At 39.2% G+C, this 18,985-nt stretch overlaps 2 protein-coding genes across 4 annotated transcripts in view; one reads left to right on the top strand and one right to left on the bottom strand.

Moving 5' to 3' along the window:
• The window catches only part of SH3RF1 (SH3 domain containing ring finger 1), a 140,646-nt gene extending 136,842 nt beyond the window's left edge, over positions 1 to 3,804 (bottom strand). Inside the window, exons 1-2 of one of the 3 annotated variants that reach the window (XM_039876336.1) lie at positions 3,666 to 3,804; positions 1,659 to 2,145 (exon numbers count right to left, since the gene is read on the bottom strand). In XM_039876336.1, the coding sequence (XP_039732270.1) occupies positions 1,659 to 2,051 (393 nt within the window). In that variant the 5' untranslated portion in view covers positions 2,052 to 2,145; positions 3,666 to 3,804. Of the gene's footprint in view, positions 1 to 1,658; positions 3,042 to 3,665 lie in introns of those variants that run through there. The other 2 variants (XM_039876338.1, XM_039876337.1) reach the window with 2 other exon arrangements.
• Positions 2,960 to 18,644, top strand: LOC120613193 (translation initiation factor IF-2-like). Its single transcript, XM_039875782.1, has 4 exons — positions 2,960 to 2,986; positions 3,036 to 4,520; positions 6,446 to 6,575; positions 17,763 to 18,644. Exons 1-2 carry the CDS (start codon positions 2,960 to 2,962, stop codon positions 4,173 to 4,175), a joined length of 1,167 nt encoding a protein of 388 aa, XP_039731716.1. The 3' UTR covers positions 4,176 to 4,520; positions 6,446 to 6,575; positions 17,763 to 18,644.
• The last annotated feature ends 341 nt before the right edge of the window (positions 18,645 to 18,985 follow it).

Raw genomic sequence — 18,985 nt, 5'->3', positions numbered from 1 at the left:
AGTAAATGAACGTTACAGCATTACTTAGTCAATTTCTGTTAGAAACAAAATGTTAAGTTGAATGTTTGAGACCTCTTGTTAATTTTTTTTTATCAGTAATCAAAAACTTCAATGCATTCCTCACAACAGGTAGACCAGTGTCAACCACTAAGATATTTCTATTCATAGCCAGAAGCTATAGCTTCTCTTGTCTAATTAACAAGGAAACAAAATCTCTCCAAAGAAACAAATTTACTCCCTAATTAAGTTAAGCAGGCCTAGGTCAGATATTTCAGAAATAATCAACTTGATCACTGGTTCTGAGATTAATATATTCATGAATCCATATCCATTAATCAAGGTACTAGTAAATTCCATAAAATAAAGGAAATCTAAGAAAAATCTAAGTTGATCAATTCTACATGTAGATTTCAAATACAGAAAGAAAAACTTCCTAATCCAAAGTCGTCACCAACGTTAAAAAAAAAATTAAATATGAATCAAAAGAAATCTGATAGCCTAGTGACGAAACTGTTTTCTAGTGATTAAAGCACTTTACATAATTTACATCTAGTGATATAAATACATCATTTTAAAAGATGAGTTGAGAAGGAACTAAGGGAATGGTTATAAAGCTGTTACTGTTAAGGTCTGATAGTCACATCTGTGAATTTATACTATCTAATGCCATCTCAATGGGATGTTTCTACATAAATGAAGGAAGTCATATGTGACTGTTTACTATGAATATTTGAAAAAAAAATATTCTCCACATTACGTTCTTTAAAAATAGATTTTATCAGTTTGGCCAATTATCAAATTTTTTCTTCCAACCAAAACGGAATTGTTTTAATTATTTGATGTTTGTCACTACTTTTTATTTTTACAAAGATGAGATGTGCCATCACCCACAACATAAATTCAGATTTATTCAGAAGAACTTACCTTCTGAATAAGGTAAGGTCTTATGCATTAAATTTCTTTAGAAATTTAAATTAAGGTAACTGTTCAAATTTTTAGCTTTACTTAAAATTATTTTAGCCCCAACCCCCCCAAAAAATCATTTTGATTAAACGTTTCATTTCACTCCCTGTAAAACCAAACATAAAGCCAGATTCTCTGCTGTTTTAGCACACTCCTAATGACATTTTGTTGCTATAGCAACAAAACTCTGCTACCTGTGGCCATGATTTGTTTAGAATTCCTCCAACCGGTAAATTCTGTGCTGTGCATTCATAAAACCAATAGAATAGCTCTAAGCAACATAAAAATTAAGGCCTGACTCCCTACTTATGGTACCCACACATATATTTATAATATCCATAAATATATGCAAATATACATATGTGATTATAACTCTCTCAACTTCATCAAAAAGGCAAAACCATAATAAATTTCCATTTTTAAATGGGCACAAAAAACTGCTACCAGTTCCCCAAAATTTATCTTAAAAGGTAATACCGACTATCTGGAGAAAAATTTTAAAACAAGAAAATTTATCATTCATCTATAATCTCATTCCAAAAGGAAAATATCCTGAAGCATAATTTCCTATCTGTTATAGTAAGTGTAGCTTTTCAGCAATGAGCTGATTTACAAAACATCAACCTAAAGAATAAAGAAAAAAAATGAGCTCATCACCACTGTCATTCACCAAACTGCTTCTGCAAGCTACTCACCCTCACTGGGGGGCTCCAGGCTTGCACCCGTGGCTGCTGTCCACCCTGGGAGCTCTGCAGATCTTTTGAGCTACAGTTAGCCACAGTGCTGCTCTGAGCCCTCAATGCATTTGTGCAGTTCGTCCCACTGCCTCCACCAGGGCCAGGTTTCCAAGGCCTCTGCTTGATGCCGTCCAGAAGTCTGACCAGCAGGATGTTACTTGGAAGCTCCTCAACACCCGAGCCAACGAGAGTCCTGCACTCGGGACATCTGAGTTCATTTCTGGAACCTACGATCCCCAGCAAACACCGTTTGCAAAACGTATGCTGGCAAGGCAAGACCTTTGCAGAAGCATCGAGCCGCTCCAGACACACAGGACACTCCAGAAGATCCAACAAGGCAGACTCATCCATCTTTATCTAGTTTACTGAGGAAAAGCTTCAGAAATGTTCATAGTTGTATTCAGCTCTTAAAGTGACTCATGTAACATCCATTTCAGACTCTGCTCTGGAGTCAAGGTTGGAGGAGAGAAAAGATGTAAAATTCATATTGTTAACTGGGGAAAAGGTTCACAGAGGAGCCAAGAACCAAAAAGTACACAAGAGTGCTTCCTCTGAATAGCGTGGCTTTGCTTTGGAATGTGGTTCCTGAACTCCAAAGTCAACAATTAAAAACAAAATAGGCTTTTAAAACAATTCGAAATTAATCCCTAGTGATATCTAGGAGTTCATTGTGCAGAAACAGGTATCCAGTACTATATAGGGTTCCTGTAATAAATAGGCTTTATGAACTGTAAAAAAAAACATAATTTTTTTCAGCTCTCAAAGTGATGTTAGCTGCCTTAATAAAATCCTCAACTCATATGAAAGCTGAACAGAAGCAAGTGAAAGTTTCCTCACCTGAAATTACTTTTAAATCCAACAAAATTCTCAATTTTTAAGGCACTTTAGTGTTTAAGAAACCATGCCTCATGTGATCACTTGTGGTAAATGATCCCAATATTAAATGCACATGTTTCTTCACTGGCCTCAAAAAATAGAACTGTTTAATCGTGCCCAACCAAAATGAGCTGAAGGTTGTGACAATTCTAAAGGACACAACTACAGATCTGCTTGAAAGCAGCTAAAACACAAAAGCACCCTTCAGGGTAGTATTTGACAAACTCTGAAACAGATTTCTGAACAGCCTGTCCTAATCCCATTCAGAAAATCTGGCAAAATTATCACCAAAAGAATTTGACAATGGAATGCTGGACTGAAAACTGTGGGCATAATATGAAAATGAGGCCATTCAGGAAAAAGCCTTCAAATCAGCGACTGCGATGGTCTCACACCACACCAAAATAAATGTAAACATGAATGCCCGGGAGAAAGGGGGTAAAAAGATTTTGATGGGAGCGTCAACAGCTGTTCTTGACAGAGCCGGGGCGGGGGAAGCGCGCGAGCTGCGCCCCTCTCCCACGCTGCCCGGCACAGGTACTCCAGACGCGCAGGGAGGCGCGGCGGCCGCGCGCCGCAGACACACCCCAGAGCCAGGTGTCGCCGGCACCGGGGAGGGGACGGTCTCGGCCTGGGGCTGCGGCCGGGCGGGTGCCTGAATGGGGATCTCATTCAACAGCCTCATCTCCGCCTCCCTTTCGGTCAGGCCGGACACAAAATCTCTCCGCTGCAAGTTTTCAAGGACTTAAAAATAAATTCTCAGCCCTAAGTTGCGAAAGTCAGCCCCTAAAAGTGGCACCGGGAAACAGCTCTAACCCCGCAGCGAGGAGGCGGGAGTCCCCAGGGAGACGCAGCCCGCGGGGAGCGGCGGCGGCAGGGCTGCGCCCGGAGCCCGCGGCTCGGAGCCCCTTCGTGCCGGGAGAGGGCAGGGAGGCCGCGGGCTCGGCTCCCGCAGGTCCCCGCTCCGGGCCCACAGGGACCCGAGGGTGGAGGACAGAGAACCTGACCAGCGCCAAGGGGAGAAGGGGACGCCCCGACCTGCGCCTTCGCCCCCGCGGGGCTCTGCCCGCGCCGGTCCTCGCGCCCTACCTCGCGCCTCGGCTCCTCCTCTTTGTTCGCGGCCCCGCAGCAGTGGCGGCGGCCGATGCGGACGCGGCCCCGCGGCGCTCGCCGCTCGCAGTGCCTCTGACGCGGCGGCGGCACCGGAGTCTCCTCTCTACCGCCCCCCTCACGCGCGCACACACACGCCGCCGCCACCTCCCACTTTCCCCGCCAAAGAGGGCGGAGGAAGAGGAGGAGGGGGAGGCCGGGCCGCAGCCGGCGCCCGGGGCGCGAGGGGCCGCCCCGCACCACAGCGCCTCCCCCCGGATCCGGCGCCGCACCGCCTGGCCCCCGCGGCTTCCTCCCAGCGCCGAGGTCCTGCGCGCGGGACCGGCCAGCCCCGGGGCGCGAGGCGCGGGCGGGCCGAGGGGGCGCGGCGAGGGCCGGGGGTCCGGGAAGCTGGGGCCCCGGGGCGCGGTGCGGAGGAAGGCTGGGGGCACACGCCTCGCTGCGAGTGAAGCCACTGGAGCGGGGAGCGCTGGGGGGGCGACTGCGTGAAGGAGGAAGGGGCCACGGGGGAGGGGCCGGCCGCGTCCTGCCCCTGCTCCGCGCTGCGGGGCGGCCCGGGACCGGGCGCGCGGGGCGGGAGGGGCTGGGTCCCGGGAAAGGGCGGGAACTACCCCACTGCGCTTCACAGCGGTTCGCCCAGCCCTGGAGACACACTGCGTAGCATAAGAGCCTAGAGTTGTGACTCCTCAGGTCTGAGGGCGGCATGCTGAATGAGTGCGCGGACAGTCCCGGGGCAGCTGTCCACCCGCCGATTCCCGGGCCACCGCCGCCCAACATTGCTCTCATCTGCCTGCACCCAGACACCACTTTGCCTCCCCCGGGACACCCGCCCGAGTAAGTTGAGGACTGCTGACCCAGAAACTCAAAACGGGAAGGGAGAGAGGCTGGGAAAACAGTAGTGTGGGTTTAAAACCCAGCCTTGGGAGGCCCTGTTCTATCTGCCCTAAGTGGGGAAAATTCAAAGTGTGACCTCAGGTGAGCTGGCACGTAAAGCTAGCTGAGAGGCGCCTCTTTTATCTGAGTCTGGGAGGCAGCCATAACCACTGTAATCTTTGTTTTGGTTGCCCCAGGCACACACACCTGTAAACTCTGAAATGTAGTTTTAAAAAACATGTTCACAGGTTTTGAAGTTTGTTTTTCAGACTCAATTCAGAGGAAAAAAAGTTGAAATTTTGTCATTGATCTCAAAGTTGTCGTTATTTTATTTGTATTTACCATCAACTTACAAAAAGTTATCCCAGATACCTTCTTAGGTGTGCAGAAACTAGGAGACAATAAGGAGAAAGGTTACAGATACTATGTAAGAAACTCTTACCTGGTGATGAACCAGGAGGGCATTTTTAAAGGGAATCAGTTTATCCTCTAGTCTCCAGCCAGAGCCACAGCTAACCCATTCAAGACAAATCACCAAAGTAGGAAAAAATTGTAACAGCTAACAATTATCATTCACTGTATACATCACTGTGCTAAACATTTTACATGCATTAATTCAATCCTCATGCAACCCTGTATGTCATTCCTTCTTAGCTTTGTTCTAAATAGACTAATATGCTGAGAGTCATACTGCATGAATACCAAAATAGCCCACTTCCCCCTCTATTAGAAGTGAGCAAATATACATGCATTTTTGCTGAGAAAGGGAAGAAGTGAACAGAATAGAGAATATTAAATGCAATGATTTACAAAATAGGCATTCTGAAAGCGACTAGTTAGACCATATACTTGTGCTTCTGGAATTGTGCAGACGAAGGTGAGGCTGACTAGAAGATTATAGCAAGTAAACAGAAATAGTATATGCAGTTTACAGTTATTAAAACTGAAGCTCCAATAGGTTCACTTCATCCCCAGGTCACAAATAAGTAATTTTGAACCAAGACTCAACCTCACATATCTGGATTCCAAGTCCAGTTGTCTTTCCACTATTCCAAGGTCCTCTCTTTTGTACATCACCTCAGGCACAATTAAGTGCACTATGTCTCCTCCCAAGGGCAGGATGATATTGTCAATCGTGTAATTACTCTGGAGAGCAAGGGACAATTTTTGTTTCTTCTTTTGTTTATAGTTAGAACATTAACACAAGGTCATGGGTGGGATGGCAGCTCTTGAAACTGGGCAAGAAAAATCAGTAGTTAGACCTGTTATCAAAGAACTGAAGAGTGTATAGAAGGTTACAGGGATCAAAGAAGATTGCACACCCATCCCGTGAATATTATCTGGGACATAGCTGCTGTTCTTTGAGCATCTCTGGTGCTAGTTCACTATATATTTTGTGTGTGTGAATGTTATGAATTTTTCACTTTTATTATTTATTTTTTATGGTGACGTTGGTTAGCTAAATCCAGTAAGTTTCAACTGTACACTTTAACAGTAAGGCATATATATATTTACACTGTGTTCACCTCCCATAGTTAGATTTCTTTCTGTCATCACATATCTGATCCCCTTTATCTCATCTACCTCCCTACTCCTCCTCAACCCTTACCCTCTGGTAACCACTATGTTTTTTTAGAACACAACTCTTTCATTAGCCTTAATTACTCCAGCTGTAAAATGAAGTTTTAGGTAAATTATTTTAACCTCTTGAGCCAACTTCCCTTTGTTAAATGGTGAAAAATACCTTTCTTAGAGTGTTGTTGGAAGAGTCAATGAGACAACATGTTGGTTCTTTGTAATCTGTACACCTCTGTTAAAGAAGATCATTATCTGCCAAAAATTACCCAGGCTGAGTTATACTGAGTAAAACCCCCTTTTTTTCCCAGGGTTGTAAAAAAAGTCTGAGACAACATTAATAACTGCAAAATTCTGTCAAGAAAACACTCTAGGTGAAGGGACAGCTGGAGAAACAAATTATGTTCATCTTGCCATTTCTGAGAACTGAACATGAAGAATGTAAGTGTGATATACTTATGGGCCCTATGACTTTGAGTAGATACATAGAAAATATAAACACACCCTGTACTTAAATAATGATAGCTTGGATTTACACAGTTTTTATCCTCCCAAGACTTCAAAGTACTTTTATATGTTATCTCATTTATCTTCTCAGCATCCCTTCCTCTGAACCAGCAAAGACACATATAATCATCCCCATGTTACAGATGGGAAAAAATGAGGTGTAGAGAAGTTATTCCTCTTAGTGATATGACACAAATCAGGCTTTTAAATTCCCAGTCCAGAGCACTCTTTGATAAGCTTTGGTATCATGCTTACATATGTATATACATACATGAGTTTGATCATCATTTTCCTTCAAAACTAATTCCTCCTCTAGTTGCCCAATATTAGTAAATAGCACTACTTACACAGCTGGTTAAACTAAAAACCTAGGTGTCATCTTTGATTTCTCCCTTTTCTTCATCTCTCTCCATCAACAAGTCTGCCAGCTATCCCCAAAATATATTTCAGTTTCTACCCACATCCATTTGCCTTCACTGCACCTTTATTTAAGCCATCATCACTCTTGCCTCTGGCCCTCCTAACCAGCTTTTTCTGCTTCCATTCCTATCGTCACAATCTTGCCTTGAATGTAATGACATTCAGAGTGAGCTATAAAAAAACCATGATAGATTATTACTCGCTCAAAACTCATCAATTTCTTCTCATCATACTTGGAATCAAATGGCTTCCACATCTAACAGGACCCTATGTCACCTGGACCCTAAACCATCATGCTTTACCATGGCACTCCATTTATAGTACTTCTCACAGCCTAATTTTTGATTCCTTATTTATTGCCTGTCTTCCTTTTCTGAATATTAGCTTCCTAAAGGCATGGACTCACTGGGTCTTCTTCACCATAGTATCCTTGACAGCCAACCCATAGTGGGTACCAGAGAATAATTCTTAAATAAGAAATTAATCAAGTATAGAATTATAATTACTGCCATCCTAAAGCTACATATATATTTAGCACTTCACTGTCCTGCAATGTTCCCAAATCCACTGACAGTCTTCTTTATAATCAATCAGCACATTTTTATGTAGATGAGGACACGATTTTCTCATACGTTTCACAGCTAAGCTAGAAAAAGAGCTAAATACAGCTATGTAACAACATAAATGCAATGCGAGTTTGTCTTCATTCTAGGTCTTACTTAATGGTGTCACCATGTTCTTAATTAAGCAAACAAGAAAATGCAGCTATCTTCAATTCCTCTTTCTCCCTCTGCTCCCTCATCCACCTCTCACCCAGATAGATGATGCAGAGATCATCAGAAGTGCTTCTTAAATCTGTCCCTTCCTCCCAATCCTTATTTCAGGTCTGTTTGTCTCCTACTTGGATGATAACTACTTTTCCTGTGTCCAGTCTCTCCAGGGTACTTGATTCTGGAGAGAGCTTTAGAGTCAAACAAAGGCTCTTCCCCTACCAAGGGTGATCTTCTGTGCCTGAGTTTTCCCTGTCAAGTGGGCATAATACCACTACCTCCCTCAGGGTTTTTGTGGCAACTTTACATAGTTAATAAAAATAGAATGTTTGGAACTATGCCCAACACATGGTAAGTGCTCAATAAATGATAGTTCTTATTTTTCTTATAATCTAGGCTCAATCCTAGATCTACCTATTAACTGAATGACTGCAAATTTCTCTATTTTTTTCCGAGTGCAACTTCCTTATGTACACAAATGGATATGTTATCCATTTTGAAAGCTCATGGTAAAAAATTAATGACAAAACTTACTGAACTAGCACAGCACCTTTCTGGTACATAGTAAAGACTTGATAAAATGTTTCTTGCCTCCTTTTCTATGTGTATCTGTCTGTATCTGTTTTCATATAGAGAGTGGGTTGGATTATCTCTAAGGTTCTTTCCAGCATTAAAAGTTTTTATCTCCATCCTAACTGCATAAAGGACACCCAAAGGCAATGGAATCCTCTTGTACAAAGCCAAATGGTCTGAGGTGCCATAATTGTCAGGAAACAGGGCTCTTAGCAGTTAGAGTCAGGCAAGCCCAGAGAAGCTATTTTAGTCCACAGTAGTGGGAAGGTGGTGTGAAATCCACTGTCTGGCAAAAAAAAACAGAGCAGATGGAGTATTTATAGGCACTCTCCAAGGATTTCAGTTCAGTCAGAATGGATGCTAGGGAGAAAGACTGATGAGTGGGAGGTAACTCAACGGCATCTTCCTCCAACTTCTAGAAATAGGTCTGAACATTTGAGGAGCTGTTTGACAGCAGAATACCTGGGGAGAGCTAGAGTTCTCTAAGCTGACTTGTAAGTCCAACTCAGCCTTCAGGGAGTGGTTCTTGAGGTTTAGTGCAGTCAGAAGCACCTGCACAGCTCCTTAAAAATGCAGACACCCTAACCTTCTCCCTAGAGATTCTCAATTAGCAGGTCTCACATAGGTTCAAGAATTAGATTCTAATATAGGTGATGCTGGGACTATAACATGAGAAACACTAGAGTCACCCAGAAGCACATTAAAAGGGAGGTACCCAGGCACTGATGAGGGAAGCTAATCTATAAAGGGCCATCTAAGGTTTGGGTTTTGTTGAGAATATGGGAGCTTGAAACCATTGGTGGTGTGCTGGGGACAACAGGAGAGCCACTGAATGTTGCTTCCTCCATTCATTCCAGTCTGTTCCCACTTTCCTGCCCATTCTACCCTCTGGTGCTTGGCTTCTCCTCTTGATAAATGCTCGACAGATTTTTAAAGAATATCAGTTTAAAAGGGAGCCAAAATATTAGCCTGTCCAGAGAAACACTCATGACTGGCCCCAAGTTACCCCAGGACCCTACAAGTGGGTCACCCACATCAAGCCTCAGAAGGTCCTGTTGCTTAGTACTGTTAAACTTCAATGAAAAAATGTGTAAAACTAGGTGCTCCTAATATATTCCTGACCCAAGTTCAAAGATAAATTTAACCTATATGAGGAAAGTAAACCGGATTTCTTCCTATTAAAAATACTTTCTCTTGTCAAATTCCATTATTATTTTAAAAGTTTAAACTTGAAGTGGTGTTTTGAGTCTAAGCAAACTTTACCTAACCCAAACTGGTTTAACCATCTTTGGGAAATGAAATTCCATAATCTTGCTTGGTAACCCATCTTTATATATTAAAGATTATTTATCAATTTCAGACTTATTTTATTCTGACCAAATTAAAGATAAAGATGGACTTTTTTAATACATTTAAATAGACCAGCTTAAACACACACACACACACACACACACATGCACGTGCAGAAAATATGTGATGAATTCACTGGAGGCTCATAATATGAGATTGATTTTTTTTTCATTATAATAATCGGCAAAAAATATGGGCCTTTCTCCATTTATCCACTCTCAATCATATGTATACTCAAATACAAGCATATTCCACAATTTCATAATGAGTAGAAATGATCCCATCATAACATTTTCTTTTGTCTATGTCTTACCGCTTTACCTTCTTTTTTGCTCCTAAATAAATGTGTTAATTCATGTTCTTAAAAGCATAATTGTCATGGCATATCAAAAGCATATTGATCATGCATACTTCAAATTCTTTTTCTAAAAACTTGCTTGAATTCAGTACGTGGTTTTCCTCCTTTCACTGAAATCAGTTTCCTTACTATTTTTCTGCCCCTCATTCCCCTCAACTTATACCGCCAAAATTTTCACCCCAACCATCACATTGTTCTTACAGAATTTCTGTCCTCATAGCTTCCTGTACATGCCTTTATGTGTGTAAAATGTATGAATCAGGCAAGTATATAAAGTTGATCTTTTTTAAAGTAATAAACATAATTTTTGTTAAATTACGTTTCCATCATTTATGCTATATAAATTAATCAAATAGAATACCTAATAAATTTCTTATAAAGAATTCCCTATGTAAGTTACATAATATATAATAAAAATACTGAATAACTCATCAAAAATGTATTAACGGTTGATATTAATTAGACCTAAGCAATATAGATGTTTTTAATCATCTCAGTCAAAATAATCTTTTTTCTATAATTCAGATGAGTAGCTAGAGTTGTTTTTTTTTTTTAATAGGAAATCTAGATGGTATTAGTCCGGTTGACATTCTTTCTCTTTCACAAGATTGTGGAAGACTGAAAATTAAAATAATTTCCTTGTTTTCCATGATGCTTTTATGCAAAAATGGTGATTTGCATAATTTCTTTTCAGTCTCAATTGAATTTTAAAGCTATTTTTCAAGCAAACTTCCACATGTCTCCAGTGTACACCATCTGTCTCATCTCTTTCTCTCTCTCTTTTTTAAGTATTACAATTACCTCGTAACAGGAGCTGTCAAATCTTTATTCCCCAAGGATTCATTCTTTTGATAAATGAAAAGGAACTGTATATATTGTTATGTGTAGTTGTATGAATGTGACGAGGGTTAAGGAAAGGTTAGATGTTCAAAGCAGTTATGGCTAAGTTGACATATTGGAGGAAATGTAATCAGGTAAGCTGGCTAGAGTTTTTAAATCAGATTCTTTGCTCCATGAAAATGAAGGAATGTTTAGTCAAAAGATCTAGAGGTCTTGAAGCAAAGAATTTGAAAATAGCCTTACTAAGAGTTCTGTGGCCCATACTACAAGCATTAGAGAAAATATGGAAAAAAGAGGATGACCTTACTCACAGGCTGCAAATTGCTTATAAAGTCAGTTGGCATTTGCAAACGGCTGATGCTCTTACTGGGGGAATCAAGTTTTATGTTTACATAGTAAGGGTATACTCAGCAGGAACTTCCAGGAAATCACACAGATTGCCAAGGAAAAGACCGTATTGAAGTATTATTTAGAAAAAAAAATCCTGCCGAAAACATTTAAAATGTTATTTTAATTGAAGTTTGCAAGGAAATGCAATAGAATTTATGTAGTACTCAGAATTTATAACCAATATATTTTATAGCATTCATAAAAATTTTATTTGCAACTCAATTTCAATCAATTTGTACAGCTCTAATTACTGAAATCTAGTAAGAAGCTGCAAAGTACAGTTAAAGTTTCAGTTACCCAGAATCTTTGAAGAATGGGTCACTTTGGAAAACCAACTTTTGATGAAAATACTAGAAATACAGAATGTTTCCCTGAGTTTTTGAAATAAAAGACACAAAAAATTAACATTTACAGATGACTCCAGGCCATCGTTGTAAATATCAGTTATTCTACAAACAGAATAGTTAAAACTGTATCATCAGATAGACTTGCATTTGAGTTTTGTCTCTGATCATTTTTACTTATGTGACTAAGAATGTTATTTAACCTCTATCAGACTTAGTTTCATCATCTATAAAATGGAGATAATGGTACCTACCTCATAGATTGTTCTGAAGCTTAAAAGAGATAATATGTTTTAAAAGAGAGTGCTTAGTATATTTACATGGCAGTTAGAAAGGAAGAACTCAGTAAAGCTTAACTAGTCTTAATATTAATATCAGTATTAATTTTAGTATTGACTAATGTGATTATTTTACACCGAGAAATTTAGGAGCATTGTTCTCTTAACATCAGAATTCTATATTTTTTAATCTTGTGTTTATTATCTTTGTTGTTTTTGTTTTTCTTACGTTTCTATTGGCACTAGAAGCTGCCCAAACCTTTTAATGATGAAGGTTTGGAACTGCCATACAGGAGGAAGAACGAGATGAGGGCCCGACCCAACTACACTGCTTTGTCAGCACTGTTACCTCTCTGTGATAAGCTCCAGACTCATCTTCCACTTACGTGTGATTCTTACCATAAGAACTTGACCCTAGGTCTTTTCACATTCCTAACCCGCAACATCCTCTGATGTTTGACTCTGTTTGGAATCTTCCTCTCCTACTCAGCACCTCTTCACCCGCTTTTGTAAATAGTCATCACCTGTGAGTTTTATCTTAAGCTTTTGTGGATCTCCCTCACTATCAACATTTTTTTCTGAGCATGTTAGTCACTTGTCCTACTTCCAATTGCTCCTTTTCTCAGATCCCAGCCTTCTTAGTTGGGGCTTGGCTGTAGACCTACAGACTATTACTTCTCACTATTTTCACAATAGCAGTCTTTTTCAATTGATTTTTCCAAACTGTTAGCACCTCAGTAATCAACTAACCCAGACTATAAGAAATGTATGTAGAGCAATAGAAATTAGACAAAATGGAGCAATATCCTTAAGATTCATCATCTTCTTTTTCTTACCTATATCCACCCCTTCTGTAACCATATATAAAAGACATGTACATATATTGAGTTGACTTAATTTAAAAATTAGGATATCTTATATACTTCCTTCTATTTTGCTTTTTTCCCATCTTAAAAATATACTGTAGGAGTCCCTTTTTAGTCAACTGGCATAGAGCTAACTTATCCTTTATAATAGTTGCATAGTTTTCCATGGAATGGTTGTATCCCAATCATTTTTCCTATTAGTAGTCATTCACTTTTTTGTTTGTTTGTTTGTTTTTACTAAAAACAAAGCTGCAATAAACATTCTTGTTTCTTATATAGAGAATACATTCCTCAGGATAGAATTTCTTGGTTAAGGGGAATACATATTTTTAACAGATATTGCCCAATTTCATTCTATAAAAACTAAACAATTTAAATTTCTACCATCAAAGCATGAAAGTACTCATTCATGTCCCGAAGTCATTCTTGCTGGCTGCTATTCTTTTTAATTTTTGTCATTTGGTAGGTACCTTATGATATCGTATTAATATTTTAAATTGCATGTCCCTGACAACTAATGAGGTAACCTCTTTTTATTTGTTTATTGTTTACTTGTCATTTGGATTTCCTTATTTGAGTTCGTTAGTCTTCATCAATTTCATAAGAGCCCTTTGTATATTAAAAATATTAGCTGCATCTGACACTGGCATTGTTAATATTTTTCCCAATTGGGAATTAGTCTTTTTGCTCTCTATATTTTTAATATTTACATATAAATTATATATTTAAATTTACTTTGAAAAATTTTTGAAGCAATCTCAAATTTACAGAGAAGTTGCAAGTAAAATATAAAAAACTTTCATTTTTCTGAGCCATCTGAGATAACTTACCAATATGGTGACCCATCACCTCACAAATATTCTCCTACCTAGCCATGAAAACCATCAAAATTGAGACTGACATTAACATATTACTACCCTTAAGTTTTGTTAATTATCATCATCATCATCCCCAATAATATTCTTTGTAACAAAAGTCCATCCAGTTCTGAATCACACATTTCATTCCTCTTTAATCTCCTTCGACTTGGAAATCATTTTTCAGTCTTGAATTCTTTTGAAGATCATAGCCAGATACTAGGTTTGAAAATATTCCTCATTATTAGGTACAGGTTATGCACCTTTGGAAAAGAATTCACAGAAGTGAAGTTGAGTTCCTCCTGCAGCATCCCATCAGGTGGCACATGATTTGGATTCGGTGTTGTCCAATTTGACAACTTGTTTAAGATGGTGACTTCCAGTCTTCTCCAATGTAAAGTTATGCTTTCCCTTTGTGATATTTTCTTAGGAAATATTTTGAGACAAGTAAATATTCTCCTATCAAACTTTCAATTTATTCATGTACTTATATATATATATATATTCTCATGGTTTTGAATTATAGGCATTCCTTAGTTATTTTGATGCTCAATTTGTCCCAGATTCCTGGGCATTCAAGCTGGCTTCTGTATTCTTTTTGCTATGTCCCCAAATTCTTTGAGAACCTCCTTGCTTTTTGGCACTGTACATCATCACTTACCTCAACACACTCCTCCAGTTGACAGAAGAAAACTACAAGTTCAAAACTGGAATTGAAGAGAATCAGTCAAGCAGAATTTGCCAGCCTAGATGGGCAGCGCGAGGAGCAATCTCATTTTCCTCACTTCCCACAAAAAGCCAAGGGAAGCAAGCTTTAAGAAATATACTTGTAGGCATAGACGTATGATAGGAAAGGAGGCTGGCACTTCTCTCCCTGGTGGTGAGACTAGGGCAGAGCACCGTAGGGGGCCATTAGGAGAGCCTGACTTGTGTCTCCTTAAATTTGAGGGTCACTTTATAGAGCCAGAGTTTGTGTCTTTCCTTAAGGAGTCTGGAGGAGGCAGGTGGACTGGAGCAGTCCCTACAACAGGGCAGGGAGGGAGGGCTGCAATGAATAAAATGTATTTCTGCATGTGACAGAAGCATGCTTATTTTTTTTCATAGTACCTGAACTAGCAGGGCTTGGTCATCTAGAAACAGTGTTACTTGCCAGGATGAACTGAATTCCAAAACAAAACAAAACAACACAACTCCCCTCCCCCTAAAAAACCAAAAGGCGGAGGGCAAGGCACTGGGGGGTGGCTGAGGCGTTTTAGAGAGGTCAGCTGGCGAGTGTTGTCCGCTGCTCCAGGGAAAAGTGATGGTGTGGAGGTCTCCAAGGGAAATCTCTGAAGTCTCAACTGCTTTACACCAAGGAAGGACCAGAAGTTGAAAATGTGTCACATGACTAACATAAGACATAGTACAATATATGATAATGAAAGAAAACTAGACTTTCGACGGTGGGCTCGCAATAGGGTATACAGATATTGAATTATCATGTTGCATAATGTTATTAACTAATGTTACCTCAATAAATTAAAAATAAAATAAAAAAGGAATAGTACAAATAGTGCCAGCTGGATTAGTTCTTTTCCTCTCCACATACTCCCTGCCCCAACCGTGGAGGAGGCATGGGAGGAGAGAGGGCGCATGTAAAATGGGCGATCACACCCTCGTCTCTGGTCTAGAAAGCAGTAAATGAGCCCTGAGCTGGGAAAAGAAGGAAAGCATTGAATAGCTTGAGATATTGAGGTTTTCATGGATCAAACTACAAAATATCTAAAAATGAGACTGTTTTTAGAATCAAAAGTGGGTGAAAAGCCATGAGATCCACCAGAAATGTTACCAAGAGCAAGAAAATATTTCTGACAAAAAAAATGTGTGAGGCAGTAGTGGGAGAAAACAAAGCTGTTTCCTGACTGCACCCTATGAAGCCTGGCCAAGTCAATACACCCGTTGTTACACTAGTGGTTCACTTGTTCTCCCTGCACTTTCCTTCCTCAGGCAGGGACTTTATCTACTTAGAGGAGTGTCTCATAAGAGTCAGCTTTTAGCTGTGCTCATTCTTTTTGCTTTATTTTCTATTCATTTCTATCTTTACTCTCTCTTTCAACTCTGGGTCATTTTGTTGTTCTTGTTCTAATTTCTTAGATTGAACTCTAAGTTTATTTTTCTCTTTATTTATTTATTTTTATAATAAAGAATTTAAGGCTATAAATACCCAATAGGAATAGTTTGAGCTGTGGTATGTTTTGGTATGAAGTTTTTTCCATCATTGCTTTGTAGGGGTTTGATTTCAGTTTTATTCACATTTAATGAACAGTTATTTAGAATGTTGTTTTCAATTTCCAAGTAGAGATGATTTTTTTAGGTATCCCCTTTTCATTATTCCTTTAAAAAAATTATTACAATTAGGGAATGTAGCCTATAAAATCTCTATTTTTGTGAATCGGTTTAGATATCCTAGATATTCTTTGGGACCAAAGACAAGATTAACTTTTGTAAATGTTCTACTATATACAAAAGAAATATAGTTATGAGATGTAACATTCCATACATCTTTTAGGTCAAATTTGTTGGTTATTTTATTCTATTCCTCTGTTCTTATTTGGTTTGCTAGATTTGTCTAATTTGAAAAAGATGTATTAAAATTTCCTATTAAAACTGTACTTTTGCTACATTCTTTTAAGAGTTTTTGCTTTATATATTTAGCTACTATATTGATTGGTGAACACCAATTGTTATACCTATTTTATACCTATTGTTATACCTATTTTATAAATTTTCCTTTTTATGAATATATAATATCAATATTAATCTATTTGTTCTAATATTAATAGTCAGATGACTTCTTTTGGTTTCTACTTATCTGATGGTATCTCTTTATAGCCTCTGAATTTCAACCTCTAGCACTTTGTTTAAAGTGATTTTTTTTAAGTAACATGTGACTGGATTTTGCTTTTTAACCCACTGATAGTTGTCAGTAGATATCATCTTACTGTCTTCTGATTTCAGAGTCACAGATAGAAATCTAAAGCCAGATTGATTCTTTTTATTGTATCAATAACTTGTTTTTTCCTGACTGGTAGATTATAGAACTTTGTCATTATCCTTGGAATTAGGATATTTTTCTGGAATGTCTAGTGTTTTCCCTTTTTTTAAGTCACTCCTTCCTTGGAACTCAAAAGAAGCCTTTCTATCTGCAGTTTCTTTAGCTCTGTAATATTTTCTCCACAATTTAAACATTGCCTTTCCTCCTTCTATTGATTTTTCTCCTTCTGAAATTCCTATTTATTTCTACGACTTCGGGATCTATCTTCTGGTTCTATTACATTACATTTGCTCTTATGATTTCTGTCTCTAACTTTTTGATGTTTTGAGAGATTTTTTCCCACTTCTTCTTCCAGGCCTTTGTTCACTTCTCAAGTGTTACCATACTCTTTTTCAATACATCTCTATTTTTAAATTTAAAAATCATGTTCTTGAGTTCCAGTGATAGCAGTTTAATGCTTTAATTGGAGCCCCGTGGTTGCACTAATTACATTTTCTGTTGTTGTTCAAGTTGCTATGCACTCCTCCAGCCTATCTATTTTGCTGGCAGCTGCCCACCCAGGGTGCGCAGTTCACTCCCCTCTCTCTGGCTTTGTTATTTGCAGCTTGCAATGTTATCCACCCTAGGGCTAAGTCTTAAGCAACAGCTATAGGGTTATGGGAGGCTCAGTGGTCTCCATCCCTGTGGACAGACAAGGTATCAGCTGGAAAACTCTCAGTTTCTCCTCCAAGCTTCTCTGCTCCCTGGATTCCTCAGCTACAAAGGTTAGTTTTCTCCCAGCCTCAAAGATACAGAGGACTCAGCTCCCCTGTTAATACACCAGCCACTCTTGAGGGCCAGAGAGACCAACAAGTCCTTCCAGAGACAGCTGTATCAGCTGTAGGGTTGCCAGATAAAATATATTACATGGGACAGACTTGTATTAAAGTAATTATTCATTGTTTATCTGAAATTCAAATTTAACTGTGTGTCCTATATTTCTCTATTTCTTTTCCTTCCTGATCCCCTTTCTCTCTGGCTAAATCTGGCCACCCTCGTCAGGAGGGTGGTTCTTCCTCTAATCTTTCCTTTTATCTATAGGTCCCATGGGCTAAGCTCTTTCCAATAACTCTGGAGCTCTGACCCTTGCCTCCAGGCACCTTTCTGAGACCTCAACTTCTCACTGGCCTGGAGGATGTCAAGGTCCATGGTTCTCTTCAAAATGGAACCCCCCCACAGCACCAAAGGCCCTGCGTATCCTTCCTTCCCATATCCAGGGCTCCACTCAAGAAGGAGTTCACGGTTACACAGAGTTGGGACAGGAGAGAGCACTGCTGAGGTACACATTTAGAGAACATTCATAGAATATGTGACAAAAATGATTCTTATCCTAGAGCTCTGTAACCAACCAATCTACCAATTATGTAGAAAACAAGCAAAAATATTTTCAGACTGGCAAGCACTCAGCCTATTTCTCAAGTATTTTTCTGCAGAAGTAATGTGATGATGTGTTCAAGCAAAAAAGGGAGTTAACAAGAAAGAAGAAGATATGACATGTGAAAAAGAGAGGATCAAACCAAGAAGTGTGACAGGAAGTTCCCGAGTATTAGTTGTGCAGTTTGGCTGGAGAGGAATCGGGCAAAACTGCAATGGAAGGACAAAACTACAGAGGAGAGACACCTGTACATTAAATACTGTGTTTGTGATAATGGAAGAATGCAAAGACATGATTAAAGACAGACAATCCAGGTCCTTCCAGCCAACTTTTATTTGAGATGTGATCAGGTCAATCTGGGTGGTTCACATCAGGGATCTCTCTGAGTCAATCCCATTCAGAATGATATCCCTACCGTCAAGTTGAAATAAAACCAGTGTCTGAAGATGAATGTTAAACTTATTTTCTAAATGCTTAAACCTCTTAATTTTAAATATTATAATTTCCAATTTTCCTAAATCTTTAATGTAATATGGACTTTTAAAGATTTTTTTACTTATAATTTTCCTAACTTAGCAATAATGGTTTAGACATAGAGCTAACATATATCACATATACTACATGACTTGACTATTAGAAAACAAATATCCCAAATGTTCATAGATAATAAAGCTGAATTTGGTGTTTCTAGAGAAATAAAATGCAACTTCCATAATAAACAAAAATGGTGTAAATGAATACACAATCTGAATAATTAATAACCTTCCAAAACAGAAAGTACCAAGCCAAAATGGGTTCACTGGTGAATTCTACCAAACATTTAAGGAAGAAATATCATCTTTCCACAATC

This window comes from Pteropus medius, unplaced genomic scaffold (assembly GCF_902729225.1).
Source record: "Pteropus medius unplaced genomic scaffold, Ma_sr-lr_union100, whole genome shotgun sequence".
NCBI classification, from domain to species: domain Eukaryota; kingdom Metazoa; phylum Chordata; class Mammalia; order Chiroptera; family Pteropodidae; genus Pteropus; species Pteropus medius.
This window is presented reverse-complemented; position numbering and strand designations above follow the sequence as displayed.